This window comes from Artemia sp. Qi Xiang Cuo, chromosome 9, assembly GCF_049724085.1.
Source record: "Artemia sp. Qi Xiang Cuo chromosome 9, ASM4972408v1, whole genome shotgun sequence".
NCBI classification, from domain to species: Eukaryota; Metazoa; Arthropoda; class Branchiopoda; order Anostraca; family Artemiidae; genus Artemia; species Artemia sp. Qi Xiang Cuo.
Window position 1 is genome coordinate 1,431 of NC_142802.1, and position 20,102 is coordinate 21,532.

At 37.4% G+C, this 20,102-nt stretch overlaps 1 protein-coding gene across 1 annotated transcript in view; it reads right to left on the reverse strand.

The window, feature by feature from the left end:
• Positions 1-6,663: 6,663 nt before the first annotated feature.
• LOC148948192 (3-hydroxyanthranilate 3,4-dioxygenase-like) overlaps positions 6,664-20,102 on the reverse strand; it is a 72,008-nt gene continuing 58,569 nt past the window's right edge. Inside the window, exon 5 of the mRNA XM_089094552.1 lies at positions 6,664-6,914. Coding sequence (XP_088950678.1) covers positions 6,762-6,914 — 153 coding nt within the window. The 3' untranslated portion in view covers positions 6,664-6,761. The remainder of the gene's footprint in view (positions 6,915-20,102) is intronic.

Consider the following 20,102-nt stretch of genomic DNA (forward strand, 5'->3'; position numbering starts at 1 on the left):
TGGCGAATATTTTGGTTTTCAAACTGGTAATTAATTTGCCTTTTCGGGAAAGGGCTGTATAGATTGGGTTGGTGTGCAGTATAAGGTATTGATTGGCGCGATTCCCCCTTACTCTAGTTTATTGCACGAACGGTGCTAATATTTGTTCTTCTGAACACATGGTTAACGTAATTTTGCATGTTATTGACAGCATTTCTTGGTATGGGATTGGTGACGTAGAGGCACTTTCTTGCTATGTGGCCGACACGATTGCAGTTATAGCACCTTATTATTGTAGGGTTGATGGGCTGAAAACGTACTGTTTTCTGCCTAGCGGGTTCTGGCGTTTTGTTTCTTTGTGCTACTGGGGAGTCATCCCTTGAAAAGAAATTGGGGGATGTCTGATCGCCCTTGAAGATTAGGTTCGCGTGTGAGTCGCCTAGGCTGTTTATTTTTGCATTACTATGATTTGCAACCATTTTATCAACTTCAATTAGTAGTTCTACTTCTTGGACTGCAAGATCCAACGTCTGAAGATTCTTGGATATTACTACTCTATATAGTTTTGGGGGTAGCCCTTGCAGAAAGGTATTTAGCATGACTTTTTTATACAGTTGCCCAGAACCACTTCCGTATTTTGCTTCTACAGAAATGCGTATATTATCCAGATATTCCCTTATATTTTGTGAAAAATCAAAGTTCACTACTCCATGTTTTAATTTATTTCTTGAACTGGTTTCTATAAATCTCTCTTTGAATGCTTTTAACAAGTCATCAACCTTATTTATTGGCAAGTTGGCGTTATTTCCTACGGTATGCTCGACCTGTTTTAGAAAGGTTAAGGCTTGGCCTCTTAATCGTAGAAGCAGCATGTCTTTTAATGCTTCAACGTCTGTTTTTGTTAATTGTACAAACTGGGTCAATTGGATATTAAATTCTTCAATATCTGATTTACATTTTTTGTCGGGTTTTTTTTTCGATTATTATTTTTTTGGGTGGAAACGATTTGGACATTATTTATTAAATTGATTTTCGTTAATATTTTCGTTTTTTTTTTTTTTTGGGCGGTCTTATCAATTTATATTATAATTTTATTTAAATCAATTTTGGTAGGCAATTATATACTTTTTTATATATACGTTGGTTAATAACATATCCTCTTGGGTCTATGCAAAATCAATTTTATTTTATGTAGGTATCTTTCCAAAAATTAAATTTGAATTACAAAGTTAAAACATCCTAACTAGTTCGTAGTTTTCCTCCGATTTCCGACCGCACCATTTGTTATGTAAAGTTTTTAGTAGTAATTAAGGATTATTGAACTATAAGTTTTGACGTCTCAGATCTTTGTTTCCGCGGCGCAATTAGATCTTACTTCAAGAGATACGAATTCTTATAGGCTGGCAGGGGTTAGAAACTCTTTCTAAGCTGTGGCGATGACAACTTTTGATGCTTGTAGGAATGAAAAAGCGTGGCCTCTTCTTCTCGGGCTATCTGGAGATCAGATTCCTTTGGGAGCATTTACCTTGGAGACTGGCGAACTAGTTACCTATTATCGGACTAGACTCAGACATATAAGAGAAACAAACACATATAAGAAGACAATAGATTTATTGAACTTACATGCCTAGTTGTACAGCAACAGGTCACTTCTATGACAATAACGGTGACCAAAATAATTTCGTACTAATCGTATCAAGTCCAATTTCACATTAAAATCAAAAAACACATTTACACCACTCCCAAACACAGTTCTTTCGTCCTGCACTGTAAGGACTGCCTGCCATTGGACCAAGTGACCCGAGGACGCAAATCTTTGTCCAATAATCTCTTTGAGATTTTTCAGATGATTCAGTCGTTCACACAGTTTTTTGCCATTTAAACTTCCTTAGAAATGTTATGCATTGCATTTTTTTTTGCTACGATTTTCTTAGCGAAATTCGAACGACTAGCGCCGTTGTCTGACTGAAGCTAGAAATGCAATTTCTCTCTTTGCTGATTAAGGACTTTTCATTTTTTGCGACTAGATTTAGCTTAATTGTAAGAAATCGGAATTATCTTTAGAAAGGAACTTTATTTTGGTATTTCAAATACATCACATCTTACTCATGGTACAGTAGTAAAAGGTTCTGGAAATTAGGTCTTTGAGGTTGACACCCCCCCCCCACAGCCATCAGAGTAAGGGATGTAAGTTATGCCCTGGGGCATTTAAGGTTCTTATAGAAAGCGTTGTCGTAGAAATTTCAAAAAGGGCTCATTTGATTGGAAATTTTGTTCAACATAGTTGATTAATTATTTTGTTCAACGTAGTAAAAGGTTCTGGAAATGAGGTCTTTGAGGATGACAACTCCCCCCCCCCCTTTACAGCCCTAAGGGCAAGGGTTGTTAGTTATACCCTGGGGAATTTAAGGTTCTTATAGAAAGCGTTGTCGTAGAAACGTCAAAAGAGGGACATTTGATTGGAAATTGAAAGGGCTACTGCCCTTTTTAATAGTTGAAAGTTGCTGGAGGGCAACTAACCCCCTTCTCACTCCCACCATTTCCCCAAACACACCCAATCACTATTTTGAGATAGACATTTTCTTCAACGTAGTTGTAAGTTCTGTAAATTAGGTATTTGAGTATGATAAACTCCCCCCCCCTCAAAAACCCTCAGGGCAAGGGCTGTAAGCTATGCCTGGGGGTATATAAGGGTTTTATAGTAAGTGTTATAGGCACTTGAAAATTTGATTGGAAATTGAAAGGGATATGGAACTTTTAGGTCTTTGAGGATGATCCCCCCCCCCCACAACCCTCAGGGCATGGGTTGTAAGTTATGCCCTGGGGGCATCTAAGATTTTCGTAGAAAGTGTTGTCGTAGAAAATTCAAAAAGGGCTCATTCGATTGGAAATTGAAAAGGACTAGCGCCTTTTTAAACATTCGAAAGTGATGGGTGGGAAACTAAACCCCTTCTCACGCCCACCAATTCCCCGAACACATTCAAGCAAAATTTTTAAAATTTTGTCAAAAGCGATCGGAGGGCGAATGCCCCCCCCCCGCCCACCATTTCCCAAAACACTTGCGATCTACATTTTAATATAGCCATTTTGTTGAATGTAGTTTAAGGGTCTGGAAATTATGTCTTTGAGTATGGAAAACCCCCCAGAGTCCTCAGGGCTAAAGTTTGAAGTGATACCCTGGGGTATATAAGGTTTTTACAGAAAATGTTGTAGTAAAAACTTTCCGCTTGGAAATTGAGTCCCTTTTTAATTGTCGAAAGTAATAAGAGGGAGAATCACCCCTTCCCACATGCCCATAATTTCCCCAAATATTTAGATCAACATTTTGAAATGATCATTTTGTTCAACGTAGTTGAAAGGTCTGGAAATTATGTCCTTGAGCATTACAACCCTCCCCCCATAGCACTCGGGACAAGGGTCGTAAGCTATACCCTTAATGCATATAAGGTTCTTATAGAACGTTTTGTCATAGAAGCTTCAAAAAGGGCTCATTCAATTGGAAATTGAGAGGACTAGTGCCTTTTTTATTAGTCTAAAGTGATCACAGGGCCCTGCCTACCCCCCCCCCCCCATACCCATCATTTCCAAAAACACTTCCAATCAAAATTTGATATAGCCATTTTGTTCAACGTATTTGAAAGGTCTGGATATTACGCCTTTGAGAATAACAAATCTCCTCACTCCTCAGGGCAAGGGTTTCAATTTATGCCCTAAGGGCATATAAGGTTTTTATAGAAAGCATGGTTATATAAACTTCGGAGGGGGCTCATCGCATTTTTAATCAGACGCTCTAGTGATCTTTTTGAGAGTCCAAGTGATCGGAGGGAAGCTATCCCCCCCTCCACACACACACGTCGTATTGTCCCGAAATGCATCTAATAGAAATTTTGAGATAGCCATTCTATTCAAAATAGTATAAATATCATATAGCATTGCCTTTGGGGTTGATAAAATCCCGATATTAGGGGAAAGGGTTGTAAGTTATGCCCAGGGGATATTTAATGTTCTTATGGAAGGGATGGCTGTTTAACTTTAGAAGAGGCTCTGTCTTTTTCTGAAAAAGACTATTTCAATATAAAACGAACAGAAATTAATTTAAAAAACCTTTTCCACAAAATAAGTTTTTTTTTAAAAGTAAAGAACTCCATTAAACCAAAAATTAACAAAAATAGAATCAAATAATCTACCAAGCATACAGCTACCAGAAATAAGTATCACTAAATAAATGAAACCCAAAACAAACAGAAATTAAAACAAATAACAGAGTCAAAATCAAAACGAGCAGAAATTAATATGACTAGGGTTCTAAACCCCTATGCTTTCTAAAAGCCAGAATATAATTTGTACTTTACTGAAAAAAATTTCTTTCAATCGTTTTTATATTTGTAACTTTAAGAAATAAAAAATTAATTAAGGTTTTAAGGAATAAATATCAGCATATGTAAATTAATCTGACAATGCACATTTTTTCAGTAATTAATTTGATTTTTTTCAATTTTTTTCAAGATTCTTCCACACAACATTTTACGGTAAAGCGTATCAACGGCTAACGGTAAAGCTTATTACGGTAAAACTTATCAAAATGTTAAGCGAAGGATGGCTCAAAAACTAACAGTTATTAGCTTTTAGGCATCGACTCAGTTCTCTCTTGCAGCCATCTAAAACCAATGGAACGTTTCAAGCGTTTGTGCCGCTGCATAAATACTCTCTAAAACAGCTCAAAACTTTTGGAGTCTGCATAATTTTATGATGAATGCGTCCTTGTGTAGCGTATGCCCTCCGCAGGTATATCAAAATTTGTCGAAAGCTGTACATCGGAAGGTTTTAGAAAGTTTTAAATTGCCTAACTCAAAAATTTATCCTTGGTTACATATTGGTCCTGTTTGGGTCAACCTTTTGGCTAGCCACACAAGATGGCACAAATCGAAAACTCTTGTGAAAGGATATTTTTGTCATTCAAAAAGTTAATATAATGCTTAGTTCCCCTTAGAATGAACCCCTTTCGACATTGAACGACCACTAGTTCGTTATAGTATTCTCTGGCGGAAAAAACAAACAAGCACATCTTGGAAAAAGTGCGACGTTTCCTGATTTTGCACATCCAAACTTGAAACCTCCGGTATAGGTCTCTTGGATGCGCTGAAATAGACAGCACAATTCTTATCAAAGTCGCGTCTTGTTTTTGTACGCTTTTTAAAAATTATGAAAATACTTTTAAAGGTTATTTTGAAACTAACTGAATGTTGGATTTTTGTGACGCTGTAAAACCAGATTTGTTTTAATTTATGAATGTATGTTAACTTTCCTTACTTAGAATTTTGGTTACTATAAGCCGATGACACTCCTTCGACGGGATTGGTGAAGAAGAATTATTTGATGTATTTAAAATTAAAGGAATATTAGCACAAAATATGTCTTCATGTACAATGTATGTCAACTCTATCAACTATTATTAAATTGTAAAAAAAGAAAGACTAAATTAGGAATAAAAGAATCAAACATGTACATAGCTGGAATATTTTGTTTAAGTTGTAGAAGTTTTACTTTACCGAACAAATTCAAATTGTACTTGCATCAGATCGATATGAGCCAAACACATTGGGAGAAATAGATTTCAAATATGTTCTACAACTTCCGAAAAAGTTGAAACACAGCAAATGCTGGGCTTGGAATATGAAGCAATTCAAGGTACAGTTGAAGGAATCTCATGGATTTAAACCTACGGATATAATTTGACCTCACTGTACGAAACTAATTAGGGTCTATAGGCTTCTTGTTAGTATAGGTAACCACCCTATTAGGCCATCTGAAGCAAAAACTCATCCTTCATCTTACCCTATCTACAGCTTCTGTATTGTCCGTCTTGCGGGAAATCCCAAAGAAAGAAATCCCGATATATATTTACACCTTAGGTATATAGTAAAATTTCAGACATTGTTTCATAGACTTTGTATATTGACCACTCCTCCCAGTATTCATTTGAATTCCTTTTTGTTCAATTTTTAATAATTTTAAATCTGTGGATTCTCTTTTTTCTTAATGATTCTCTCTTCTAAGCTTTGTTACATTTCGATATCTGTTCCTTTTTTCTCTATGATCGTTCACGCCTTTCTCTTTCGTTTTTTTTTTTTAAGTTGAAAGGTTTTTTTTGGTCCCACATAAGGTTGTGTCTGAACTGATAAATCCTCCTTGAGTTGTTTATTTTGCTCCGTACTTTGTTTAGTGCAAAAAATTGATTTATCGATTGAATTACTTTCTATCTGTTCTAGGAGTTTAGTAAACTATGCAACGTTTAAGATAACATAATATTGATTTGACGTTTAAGGTGACGGATTAAACTTGTAAAAACAGCCATCTGCCATGCTCATACACCAGTGTTTAAATGTAGCATACTAAACGCTAAACTTCAAAGGTTGTATATGCTGAGATTGTTTTGGATATTTCCTCTCGCTGGAAACTCTAATATTTTAACTTATTAAGAAGCCATATATTATTAGTAAAACATTTTAATAAGTAGAACTCACCGTTCTAGCTTTGTCAGTTCGATGTTTGCAACCCTTTGTGCTTCTAAGATTGGATTTTAGTTTTTCTAAAATATTTGCACAGGTCCAACGATCTCATATTTATCATATGGTTTTGAGTGTTCCACCCAAAAAAGCTAATTTTTTTCAATACACAAAAAAATTCAAACCATTAGTTTATTTTTCAAGGTTAACTACAATACAAGCACCATAAAACAGTTACAGAAAAAAAGACAATGTTGCATGTCTGCAGTATGTAATTCAGTTTCGCTCATAAGGCATATTTATCTGTAAGACCCTGGCGCCATCTCCTCTGGTGATTTTGTATCGATGACCTTTGCGAATGTACGCTGTATCGTCAGCTTCTAGAACACGAGTCGCTTCTCCAGCAACGTCAAGGATGGATAACCCACACTAGAAATTTCAGAAATATCAGAATTAGAGATTTTACTTCATTCTTATATATTCTCATGCCTAATATTTAATCTAGTTTTAAAAATCTCTATTCCCTGTAAAAAAGGGAAGGAAAGCCTTTCAGGCGTATGCTTTATATATTTAAAAAATGTAAATATTCATATATTTAACTACTAATTCCAAAATTATCACTGGAATAAAATTCTGGCAAAATACCACTAGCGAGCCCCTCCTCTCCCTCCCTCTGTTCCCCCTCCAAAATAACATATGGAAAGAAAACTTTTTAGATGCATATGATATATTATAAATATAAATTTGTATAAATCAAGTACAATTTCTAATATTGTGATTTCAATAAGACTCTAATAAAACATTCTTCCATTTTTGTCTTTACTAAAAAGAAGTCTTCGGTAACCGGGCTGGTGCTCCTTGGGATTTAAAATAACCTCTACCTAAGAGTTAAAGAGTTTTCTAAGAGTTTATAAGAGTCTTTTTTTAAGTTTTTTTAAGAGTTTTTAAAGGGTTATAAGAGTTTGCTAACTCTGGCACACAAAAATACCTATTAACACTTATGAACTATTAACAGTTTCAGGTGATAAACTATAGCAATTTAATTGAATAAGCGAACTTAAATAATTGTTCCAAGTACATGTAATCTTTGAAACCGAAAAAGTCACCCCCATATGTCCACTAAATGCTGATGCATAAACGTAAAAATAGTGCGCAATGCCAAAGTACATTTTAATGAACTGTGAACGACGTAACACATATATTTTACTGGCAAGGGATGGAGGCCGAACTATGGCAGAAGAAAAAAAGAAAATATAAAAGTTTAAGACATATATCACACGTAATAAGTTAAGTATATATTTTACTGAAAAAAGTTGAAATTTCACAAATAGTTTTATTTTGGCATAAATTTGCAACTTCAATTTTTTGCATAACTTTTTACAAATTTACAAAGTGACGGAAATTGCCCAAAAGTTTGGAAAGGGTCATTTCGGAAACCATTTTTTTGGCTAGAGTAAAACGGGTTTCAAACAGTTCGTGGTAACGAACTGTAAGTAAGGAGTGACCCGGCTCAATGGTAACCGAAACTCTAGAAAACGGGTTTTTGATACCAATAGATACATCAAAAGAATCAGATTTGAATGCTGATTTCAAATATATAACTTTCATCAAGTTTAGTGCTACCCATCAAATGTTAAGCGCCTGAGAAAATTTGGCTGATTTTCAAAAATAGGGGGAAAGACCCCCTAAAAGTTATAGAACCTTAATGAAAATCGCACCATTATATTCAGCGTATCAGAAAACCCTACTATAGAGGTTTCAAGCTCCTATCTACAAAAACGTGGAATTTTGCATTTTTTGCCAGAAGAAAGATCACGGATGCGTGTTTATTTGTTTTTTTGTTTTTTTGTTTGTTTGTTTTTTTTTCCTAGGGGTGATCGAATCGACCCAGTGGTCCTAGAATATCGTGGGAGGGCTCATAGGAACGGAAATTTAAAGTTATAGTGTTCATTTAAAGTGACCAAAAAAATGGACGGCAATTAGGCCCCCTCTCACGCTCTTTTTTCCCCAAAGTCATCAGGTCATAATTTTGTGATAGCCATTTTGTTCAACATGGTCGAAAATATGATAACTATATCTTTTAGGATGACTTAATCTCCCAAAGTTCCTGGGGGGAGGGCTAAAAGTTATGAACTTTACTCAATGTCAAAATATAGTATTGGTTATTGGGAAGTATACATACATTTTAAGGAGGTGTTTTTTATTGTAGTGAGGGGGGGGGGGTGGGTTGGGGGTTTGTGTGGTGTTTATTCACCTGAAAGGATTTTTCATGGGGGAAGGGAAATTTCCAGGAAGGGGGCGACGGACTTGCCAGCTTTATTTATTGGTTATTGTGAAGTATACAGCCATTTTCAGGAAGGATTCTTTTGTCTGGAGGATGGGATTGGAGAAGGGGTTACTTGGGAGTCTATCCATGGAGGCATTTCTTTGGCAGAAGGGAAATTTTTATTAAGGAGTTACCGGATTTCCAAGCATTATTTAAAAAATGATAAGAAATTAAATAAAAAAAAAACAAGTTTTTTTTTTCAACTGAAAATAAGAAGCAACATTAGAACTTAAAATGAACAGAAATTAAAACGTATATGAGGGGGTTCTCCCCCAAGTCAATACCTCGCTCTTTACTCTACAGTCTTTTTTTTAGTGCTTTCAAAAGAGCTATCTATTCTAACTAAACGGCCGTTGTGATTCAGGGGTTTGTGAATTAAATTTGTTTTTAACTTTTAACTTAAAGAGCGAGGTATTGACTAAGGGGAGAACCCCCTTATATACTTAATAACATTTACGTAATTAAAAAAAAAACACTAAAAAAAACAAGTGATACGGCTCAATAGTGATCGAAACTTTTAAAAAAGGAATTTTGATGTCAATAAATGTATCAAAAGAATAAGTTTATAATACTGATTCTAAATATATAAATTTTATTAAGTTTACTACTACTAACAACTCATCGCAGCACCAAGCCGCCTGAGGCCAACACAGCTACGCACGCTCCTCCTCCACCCCAATCTATTCAAAGCCTCCCTTTTTACACCCGCCCACGAAGTTCCCATTTCCTTTACATCTTTCTTTATGACGTCCTCCCACCAAAGACGGGGACGACGTGCTTTCCTTTAAGCCCTAGATGGTTGGCCGAAAAGAAAAATCTTCGGAAATCTGTCATCCTTCATCTGCACAACATGCCCTAACCACCTCAACCTTTCTTTCATTATAGACCTAGAAAGCAGTATTGAACCACATTTTTCGTATATCCTATTGTTTGAAATACAGTCAGTCAGCCGGGTACCCAGAACAATCCTTAAGCAATTTCTCTGGAAAACATCTAGCAAATCTTCATCCGCTTTTCGGGGCGTCCATGCTTCAGAGCCATATTTGACCATTGTCATCACTTTAGCTTCTAATGTTCTAACCTTGATTTGTACACATATTTTTCTATTCTTTCAGACTTTTTTTTAGCTGTGAAAAAACACATTGAGTCGTGTATATTATACATTTATTAACTTACATAATCTACCAATGACTACCAATAATATACCAAAGTCAAGCGACGATGCCAACCATATTACTCTGTTCATCACATAGAATAACATATTAATCTTAACTTATTCAAATCCTTACTGACTTGTTCTTCTTAAAATTAATTTTCAAACATATTCTAGCACCCTGAATTCGCAAAACCTCTAAAACTTCATTCATTTTGCTCACACTTTCATCTAGGATGCTTAAATCATCAGCATATCCAAGTCCAGGAGATTTTTTCCTCCCCATTTGATTCCCTGGTATCCCATTGCCTTTCCTGTGCTCCTTAAAACAAAGTCCATCAAATTAATCCATATAAATGGGGATAGAACACAATCCTGCTTAACTCCTTATTTAATACAAAACGAGCTGATAATCTCATTTCCTACCTTAACCGCAGCAGTGTTATTCTCGTACATAGCACTAATCACTTTAATGTATTTGTCTTGCATACCATACAAGGATAAAACCTTTACTAAAGCTCCTCTATCAACAGAATCGAACGCTTGCTCATAATCTAAAAACTGAGGACCAAAGGTGTTTGAAAACTTAGGCACTTCTCAATTATTAACCTAAGAGTGAAAATTTGGTCAACACATCCTCTACCTTTTCTAAAACCACACTGCTCTTCTCTTAAAACTTTGTCTACGGTATCTCTCAGTCTAAAAAGTATCATATTACTAAGCAATTTGCTACCTACAGAGACCAAACTAATGCCTCGATAATTACCACACTCACTTTTGTCACCTTCCTTATAAAGTGGCTTAATTAAGGTTTTCCTAAAATCGTTAGGTACTTCCCCTTTTTCAAAAATCATATTCATAATCTTCAATAACTTATTTCTAACCTCAGAGCCACCATATTTAAGAAACTCATTTACTACCCTATCAGCACCTTATTAAGTTTAGTATTACTCATCAAAGGCTACGAGCCTGAGAAATTTACCCGATTTTTTAAAGAGAGGGGAAACATCCCTTACAAGTGAAAGAATTCTAATGAAAATCACACCGTCAGATTCAGCGTATCAGAAAACCCTATTACATAGGTTTCAAGCTCATATCTGCAAAAATCTGCAACTTTGTATTTTTTGCCAGAAGAAAAATATACGAATATAGAAGTTAGTTACGTAAGTTAATTTGTAAATTACGTCATGACAAAATTTAGAGACATCCATTTAGCAAAATAAAAGTAACATTTTTATTCAGATTTTTTTTACTTATTCAATGACGTTGAGCCAAAATAAAAGCTGCATTAACTAAAAAACGATCAGAAATTAAATAAAAAAAAAAGTTTTTTAAACTGAAAGTAAGGAGCGACATTAAAACTTAAAACGAACAGAAATTATTCCGTATATGAAAGGGCTGTCCCTCCTCAACGCCTCGCTCTTTACGCTAAATTTTGACTTTGTCTCACAACTTTGTTTTTTAAAACAAAAAAAAACTTTAGCGAAAAGAGCGAAGCGTTGAGGAGGGGACACCCCCTTTCATATACGGAATAATTTCTGTTCGTTTTAAGTTTTAATATCGCTCCTTACTTTCAGTTTAAAAAACTTGTTTTTTTTTATTTAATCATAATAAAGACAGAGCCCCAAAGCCTTACTTTTGCCTACGAAGCAGAAGCGTAAAAAAGATGAAGTTTAAAATCAATTTAAGGGTAAAATATTAACTTATTCGTAATTTCCTAGTTTAATAATAATTTGGTTTTTAGGGGCATGGACTAATTGCCAGGAAAATTCTTAAGACAATAACTAGATAGAATCAAACCAGAAGAGACAATGTAAGACTTTCTACAGACAAATGCCTCCAAAAGTATTCGCTTCCCGGCTCTATAGCTGGGTAAACGCTTCAACTTTATCCCCTACAAAAACATTTAATAATGTGTTTTGTAGTAGTTTTTTTTGTATTGTAAATGTCTCCGAGTCCCGAGCTCGAGCCTTCCTTTTCTCTAATAAATCTTCATGAACGGGGAAGTGTTATTTACTTTTTCTTTTTTTGGATTCTTCCTTGCGTACTGAAAATTCGTAACTTAAAATTTTGAAAATTTCTTTGCATGGATTAATTGCAGCTGTAACAGATTGGTTAAAAGCTAAAACTAAATGGCAAAATGGGAGCTGGGTGATCCGTTTGAATTTTGAACAAAAGTTATTTGAAACGTTTGGGGCCATTTAAATTGAAAGACTCCCTTACAATAAATTTTATGTGCTGTAATTTATTTACTGTGAGTAGAAGGGGGGGTACCAGCGCGACGAGTACAATACCCCTTCGAATCCCGATCCGGACACTTTTTTTTAAAACTCCCACGAGTACACCAAATATGGGCATAGCCCCCCTAGGGAGAAAACATGGTTAATGGGGTCAATGACCTCTTTTTTCCAAGGTCTCTTTCTCCAGGTGTGTTTTTGGCACGCTCTCAGCGAATGTTATGATCCAGAAATAGTATTTGTTGTTGTTGCTCGATCCAAATGCTATGAGTTTCCCGGAAACAGTTAGATCACGTGTTTCCTTCTCAGCCAGTCAGCGAGTCGGTTAAATCCCCCTTCTCAGCCAATCAGAGGGCTTTTTACATATGGTTTTCCCCGTTACATAACAATTCGCCCTTGAGATTTCGTATATAACGGACATGTAATGTGATTAAATTATCAGAAACTATTGTGACACAGTGCAAACATCTACAATAGATAGAACAATTAACATACTTGATGAGCTTGAGGCCTTGGCAGCCGCAATTAGCAATGTAAGTGCATTTTTATTTTCAAACGAATTTTCCTTGGACATCCTCCAGTATATTCAGCTAAAACGTAAATATATTCCTTTATCCCCAAACCCCCCCCCCCCAAACCATACAAACATCATTATAATCAATGGAAAACATAAAATATATTCTTTTTACCCTAACCCCCTCCCACACTGTTTTACAATCCCAAATTCTCGCAAAAGAAATATCCTTTCGATAAATTCCTTCCCTCTATATTTCCAGCTAAATCCCCCCCCCAAACCATTGTTTTACAATCAAATTCTCCCAAAAAGAAATACCATTTCGATAAATTCCTTCCCTCTATATTTCCAGCTAAATCCCCCCCCCCCACCATTGTTTTACAATCAAATTCTCTCAAAAAGAAATATACCATTTCGTTAAATTACTTCCTTATATATTTACAGCTAAAGCGATCACTGACTTATGTCAATTTTTAATGAAAATCCCGCTCTGTTTTGACACAAGACTCCAGCACGAGGCCTATAATTAGCTCTGACGCTTTTTAAAGCATTTCCTGCTCGTTAGCAGTTTAGTTTCCCAAGGTTTCATAGATTCAAAAGGACGCGAATAAAAACATGTTTTTATTTATTGGATAACTTAAAAACAACCATAGCTCAGATCACTGCTTCGATGTTTGACTAAATATTCACATTTTCAACATTTAGTATTAGGGGGGATTTTCTTCAAACAAACTCGGCCGGCTTTTGAACGGCTCAGTGAGCCGTAATTCTCAGATTCAAACGGATGCGATATCTTTTGGTGGGGGGAGGGGATATTTTTCCATGTCTTTTCTCAGGGATATTTTCCGTGGGGATTTTTTTCCTCGGGCTGTTTTTTCTGGGGCTGGGGTAAATACCAGCTATCGAAAAAGGATAAGGAAAGATAAAAAAACCGCTAATACTTTAAATGCATCAAACAAGGCATGCTCAATGCAGATTAAAACCAGAAAAGAACAGAAACACCTAAAAATAAGAAATTAGGCCGACTTATATAGGCTGAATTTGAACGGCTCAGTGAGCCGTAATTCTTCTTTCTCAGATTCAAAAGGATGCGACTAGTATATTTCAAGAAATTTTTTACGTTGTGCTTTCTTTGCGATAAATACTTTTCTAAACAAAATTATAGTTAATAATTTTCATTCTTTAAAAAGGGAGAAATTATTTTCCATACTAACTTTTTTCTCTTCTTTAAGGCAAATTATGAAGAATTTGCGGACCCTACATTTATGAGATCTATGACTGGCGCAAATAGCGAAGAATGCTCCTCGCCGCCACCCGCTAAGAAAGCAAGGGCCAATAATGCGCCCCCTGCCATGCAATATGGTCGCTGGCCAAAACCCTCTAGCTCCACGCTGCCTGCCCAAGTGCAGCCTCTCAGAAAACCAAAGAGAGAGTGGGCGAATAGCTTCAATGCCGAAGCCCCACCTACGCAAGCTTTTTCAAGGGCCTCAGAAGCTGCCCCGGTTGCACAGCCATATGATATTGCTGGCCCGGTTGCGAAAGATCATGAGGTTACCCTCCAACATGCACTACCTGGTCCTTCGGGCACCCAAGCCCAGACGGATTATGCAAATGTAAGCATTTTTACCTCTAGTTATAGAAATAAATATCAATTTCTTCCATTGTTTTTTTAGTCTTTTCTTTTTCACTATTTTTCAACACTGTAAAAGTTTGTCTCAGAGATATTCAAAAAAAAATGTTATTTTCTCTATAATCCTACACCCATTGTTTTAAATTTCTCTGCTTCCCCCTCCCTCGGAGATATCTAAATATAATGTAGTTTTATTGCAAAGAAACCGCTCTTTTTCTAATCTTTCCAATTTTCCATTGTAGACATCTTCGCTTTCTCATAATAATATTTTTAGCTAATTTTCTAGTTTACTGTTAGAGAACCTTTTTATCACAAAATGCTATTTTTCCTAGAATATTATAGTTTTAAGTGGCCTAGAAGTAAACCTTTTATTTCATCACAGTAAAATTATGTCAGAGATATTAAAGGACATTGTTCCCCCTTTTAAGTCAGGTCACTGTTATCGCATACATTCAGCAGTCTGCTGAATCGGCTCGTAGTGAAGCCGAAGAGGGATACTATATCCCGGACATAATTTCCTCATAGAAAACTGCCTTTGCGTTATAAACTGCCGTTTTATTTAAACACAATTTTCTATGAGGAGGCTATCAAGTAAAGACCACGGTTTTTTCAAAAGCTGATTAGTTTCTACCCATTTCTTCCATCTTTTCGCTTTTCGCTTTTTTTTCAACACTGTAAAATTAAAATTTCATAGATTTTAAAAGATGTTTTTCCCCCACTCAATTTGTGTTGGACAGAGATTATAGCATTGCAATCTCTTACACATAGGCGTAATTCTAATTTGCGTAACGATTGTCTAGATCAACTTGCCAATATTTTGCATGGAGAGACATTCCTGAATAAGAATTAACGGTTCTCGAATTTAATTGTACTGTTTCCCAGAGAATATGCTTGGAAACAAAACAGACACGAGATTAAAAATAATCTAGGCTCATTTGGAGTCCTAGACAACCTGTACGGGAAGTAGGCGAAACGACTTATGCCGCCTAACAATGCGGTTGTTTGAGACATTATGTAAATGGCCGGGAGCCGCGGAGCCCGGAATGCACCGGTGGGTCCGGGAAGTGCTGTGGGGTAAGGTTAGGGAAGCGCCGGGGGAAGCGCTGATGGCCCGAGAATCGCTGACAGAAGCGCTGTGGGAAAGCGCCGCAAAAAAAAAAAATAAATAAATAAAATTAGTAGGGATGATTTGAACACTTTGAAAATAAGCTATTTTTTTTTTTGAACAAAATCAAACTACAGCATTCCATGTAAAGCGGCATTTTAGATTTTATTTATCTTATATTACATTGGATTTTCTTTCAGTTGAATTAACCAAATGCGACTATGCTCATACTGCTACTACTACTACTACTAAACGCTGACTTTAGATAATAATTCAAATTTTAACAGCAGTAGGGGAGATTTGAACACTTTGAAAATAAGCTCTTTTTCATTTATAGATCGGACGAGCATTGGTCCCCTACTCTCCGTCCAGTGAAGAAGGGGAGGAACCACCAGCAGAGTTTCAGGACAACGAAATCATTAACTCTATTGAAGTACCTTTCGATATTGATGAGTTTTAAGCTGATTTTTTTAATGTAGATCCTAGCACAGTTGAGCAGGTAGACTTGAGCCCAAATACAATACAGGCTTTAAATGATTTCACAGGGAACCCTCCTCCTCCAGCCTCCGATACCCTAACTAATCCACTTCAACCACCTGAAGTTGAGATTACTCCAGTTTCTTTTGAACAAGCTGGGGGTGTGTGTAATATCCAAGAGGGGGAGGGGGGTACAACTTTTCCTGATTTTCAATTGACCAACAGAACTTTAAATGCACTAGTTGTTTTCACTGCAACCTTTGGGGACCCCTTTAATTCACTAATGGGGGGAAATTTTGTTTTTGATCCCGTAGAAATTGTGCATGTCTATGTAGATAAAATTCGTGCACTACTGGAGAATCAAATTCAATTGTGGGGGAGGGAATCAATTAAGGTCTCTATTGTTTTAAAAGTGTTCTATTTAAATGAGGGGAAAAGTGAAGTTTATTATCATTATGTACATTCCAAGATGCGTTTGGTTTATTCGAATTTAGAAAATTTTGGAGGAGCTTTCATGGATTGGGTGGATGAAATTATAACGCATCTTGAGAACTTTAACGAAACCAGGAGTGGATCTTTAGTTCTTTTTGTTGAAAATTTAATCGTAAATATTTGTAAATTTAAGAAAGATTTTATTTTAAGAGGGGGGGCAGGTGGGCCAAGAGCAGTAGTTTTAAAATATAATCCAGATCTGGAAGGTTGTCAAGGTGTCCAGCGGATTTGTTTTGAAACAGGTCAAATATGTTTCAGATATGCTTTCCTCATATCAGCCTTTCAGCCTCTAGCAGATGACGCTACCAAGAAGAATTTAGATCATTGGCCTATACAGGGGAAGGATGGGGCCAATTTCCCAGTTGTAGATTTTTCTTACTTAGAGGGGAAATTCCCAGTAACAGTAAGATCCATTGACATTTTTGAAAGGGCTAATGCCCACTTAAATATCGGCGTTACTGTGGTACAATATGAAACTGAATTTGAAGATGGGGTTCGCTCAAAAAAGAAGGGGGTGGTCTTCCCTATAAGGAGCCCGTCAGTTGATTTTGTTAGACATTGGGTTTGGTTGCTATACACGCCGCCTAGTGAACCAAATGCAATCGGTCATTTTAACCCTATCACTGAAATTAGTAGAGTTCTGGGGGGTGGTAGAGATCTAGGGGTACGTTTCTACTGTCCAACATGCTTGTCACAATTCCGTAGTGATATAAAACTACGGAATCATATGAAGCATTGTAGAAGGCATGGCTATCAGACAGTGGAAACGGTTTCAGGCGATAAGGCTATTCTACGATTCAAAAATTTCCAAAACACACTCCTCCAGTGTAACAAATTATCTATGGACTGTGAAACTAAGCTGATGGGGGTGAGCAACTCCTGATTTCCAAACCAAGTCAAAGAAAATCAGGCTATTGCAGTGTCCTATGCACACGCGTAAAAAGATAGTTCTAACCCCAGGCGGTTGTTAGAAATAGTAGAAACATTGGATGAGGGGCCCGAGTGCATGTTTAAGGCACTGACTAAACTGAGTGGTACGGCTAATGGTGCTATTTCTCATTTAAGAAATACCCATTATCCAATTGTGCTGTCTGCAGAAGATCGTCTCGCAATTAAAAATCAAAAAATATGTTGGGTTTGTAAGGGAGAGTTTGTAGAGGAGGGGGATAAGGGGACTAAAGGGAAAAGAGGGGGAGGGGGAAATTCCGAGATCATAATCATTTGTGGCAGGAAATATCATCTGGGGGTAGTACCTTTAGAGGGGTTGCGCATCAATCGTGTAATTTAAATGTTAGCCAACAGTTTTTTATCCCAGTTTTTATTCACAACTCTAATTATGATTTAAAATTTATTTTACCGGCACTGGCACGTATGCATAGGGAGGGAGGGGGAGTAGATAGTCCATGGGTAAATAATTCATTTACCTATAACATCATTCCCAAATCGGCCGAGAAGTTATTGCTTCTCGAACTGAAATGGCAGGCAGTGGATAATGGGCATACGTGTTGTAATAAAATCAGGTTTTTAGATTCCTTTAGTTTTTTCCCCAAATCCTTAAGTCAACTAATTCAAGTGCAGAAAAGCGACAAGTTTGATAGCTTTCCCTTACTGAAACAGCACTTTCCAGACAGTGAAATGTATGACCTGTTGACCTGCAAAGGTGTATATGCAAATGATTATTACTGTTCTGGCGCACGCTTAAGCGAGGAGAAACTACCTCCAATTGAAGCTTTTCACAATTCACTGACCAACAGTGAATGCACAGCCGAGGAGTATGAGTTTGCCAAGAAGGTGTGGTCCAAGGGGGATTGTAAAAATGGGTGTGATTATTGTAGACTGTACTTGGCCAGTGACGTTCTAACTCTGTTGGATATATTCTGTAAGAACACAGACCAGATCTATTCAGAGTTCGGGATAGATATAGGCTATTATTTTTCCACACCCCATTTAGTGATGGATTTAATTTTAAAAATTAGCAGGGAGGAAATAGGCCTAATCACCGATGTAGATAAACACCTTTTTGTAGAGCGTTCAATGAGGGGAGGGTATGTTTTTCATAGGGACCGCGTCTTATCAACCGATCCGAGCGGACAAAGCGCGGGTGCAAAGTCAAAAGCAGTGTTCTTGGACATGAGCTCGTTATATCCCTGGGCAAGATCCAACTGCTCTTTGCCGTGTGGGAAATATCAATGGTTTGATAATTCTTGTGTGTTCCCCAACATTAATATCGTCGAAGACACCGGGCTACAAGGATGGTTCTTTGATGTTGACAGTCATATTCCGCTGGTCCTTCACGACTCAGTCAAAGATTTTGTCTTTCCCTGTATCAATCGGCCCGTGAGCAGGGACTCGTTGAGCCCCTACAATCGTTCATTGGTTGAGGATATGGGGATGCACTGGACTCCCTCCAAACAGAAACTGATAGCTGATTTGGACCCTAAGGAGAATATCGTTGTTCACCATGTGCTTTTGCACTGGATGGTGAACAATGGCTTCAAAATCACCAAAATAAACAGGGTCCTGCAGTTCAAACAGCGACCGTATTTGAAAACTTTATCGACACCTTTGTCGATAAACGCTCTAGGGCAAATTCAAAGGTGGAGAAGGAAATGTACAAGCTCATTCTAAATTCATCGTTTGGCAAAATGTGTGAAAGCGCTCGTAACAGATGTCGCTGCGACGTCGTGACTGACCCTCTAGAGTCCGCACAAATTATTGCCAACCCCAATTTTACATCATTCACGAGCATAGAGACTGGCATGGTTCTTCTACACAGGCGAAAGCGAAATGTGGTACTGAACAAGAATATTGCAGGCGGCAGTTAAGTACTGGAAATTTCAAAAAAGCTCATGTTGTCGTTTTTTTACAATGTGTGCAAGGTGCAATGGCCCCGGGAGGGGGAGGCTCAAGTTTACTATGGTGATACAGATTCTCTGCTGTTAAAGGTAAATGGGACTGAAGATTTATTGGGTGATTTAGAAAAGGGGGAACACATCAGCTCGCGGATGGATTTCACCAACTGGAATCCATCTCTCTACCCCGAGTTGGTGAAACGCCAAGCCCCCAACCAACTATTAATGTTAAAAACAGAGACGGGGAGTGATTTGATATCCCGGGGGTGTTCCCGGGTCCCAAAGTCTATTGCGTTGAAACTCATAGTGGGGAAGAAAAGAAGGCGTGTAAAGGGGTGCCTACACATTTTGTAAAGAGCAATTTCAACATGAGCGTGTACAGAGACTGTGTAGAAAGTAGCCTAGTGCCGAGAGCACAAGTGCTTGCATTTCACTCTCTACAGTATAGAAATTATACTGTGAGAGTGAAAAGGAATGCAATGTCATGTATATCCGACAAAGTCTATGTGCTCGAAAATGGTGTGAGTGTCCTACCTCATGGTCACTATGGTATTTCAGACCGAGTTGAATGCGTAGACTATCGCAATCAACTTGGTCTGGATAAATTAACCTAACCAACTAACCACCACCACACAACCTGTTCATAAATTAACTAACCCAATCTAACTACCTTAACCACCACCACCACTAACCCATCCACTAACCTGCAGTAGCAGTGACGACAACTATTCTTTTTCCATCGCGGTTCCCGGGGTTTGGGGGACCCTTCCCGTGGCTGCCCAGGGTGGGGGGGGGGGTCCCGCCCGCGGCCGGCCGGCCTTCGGCCCCGCG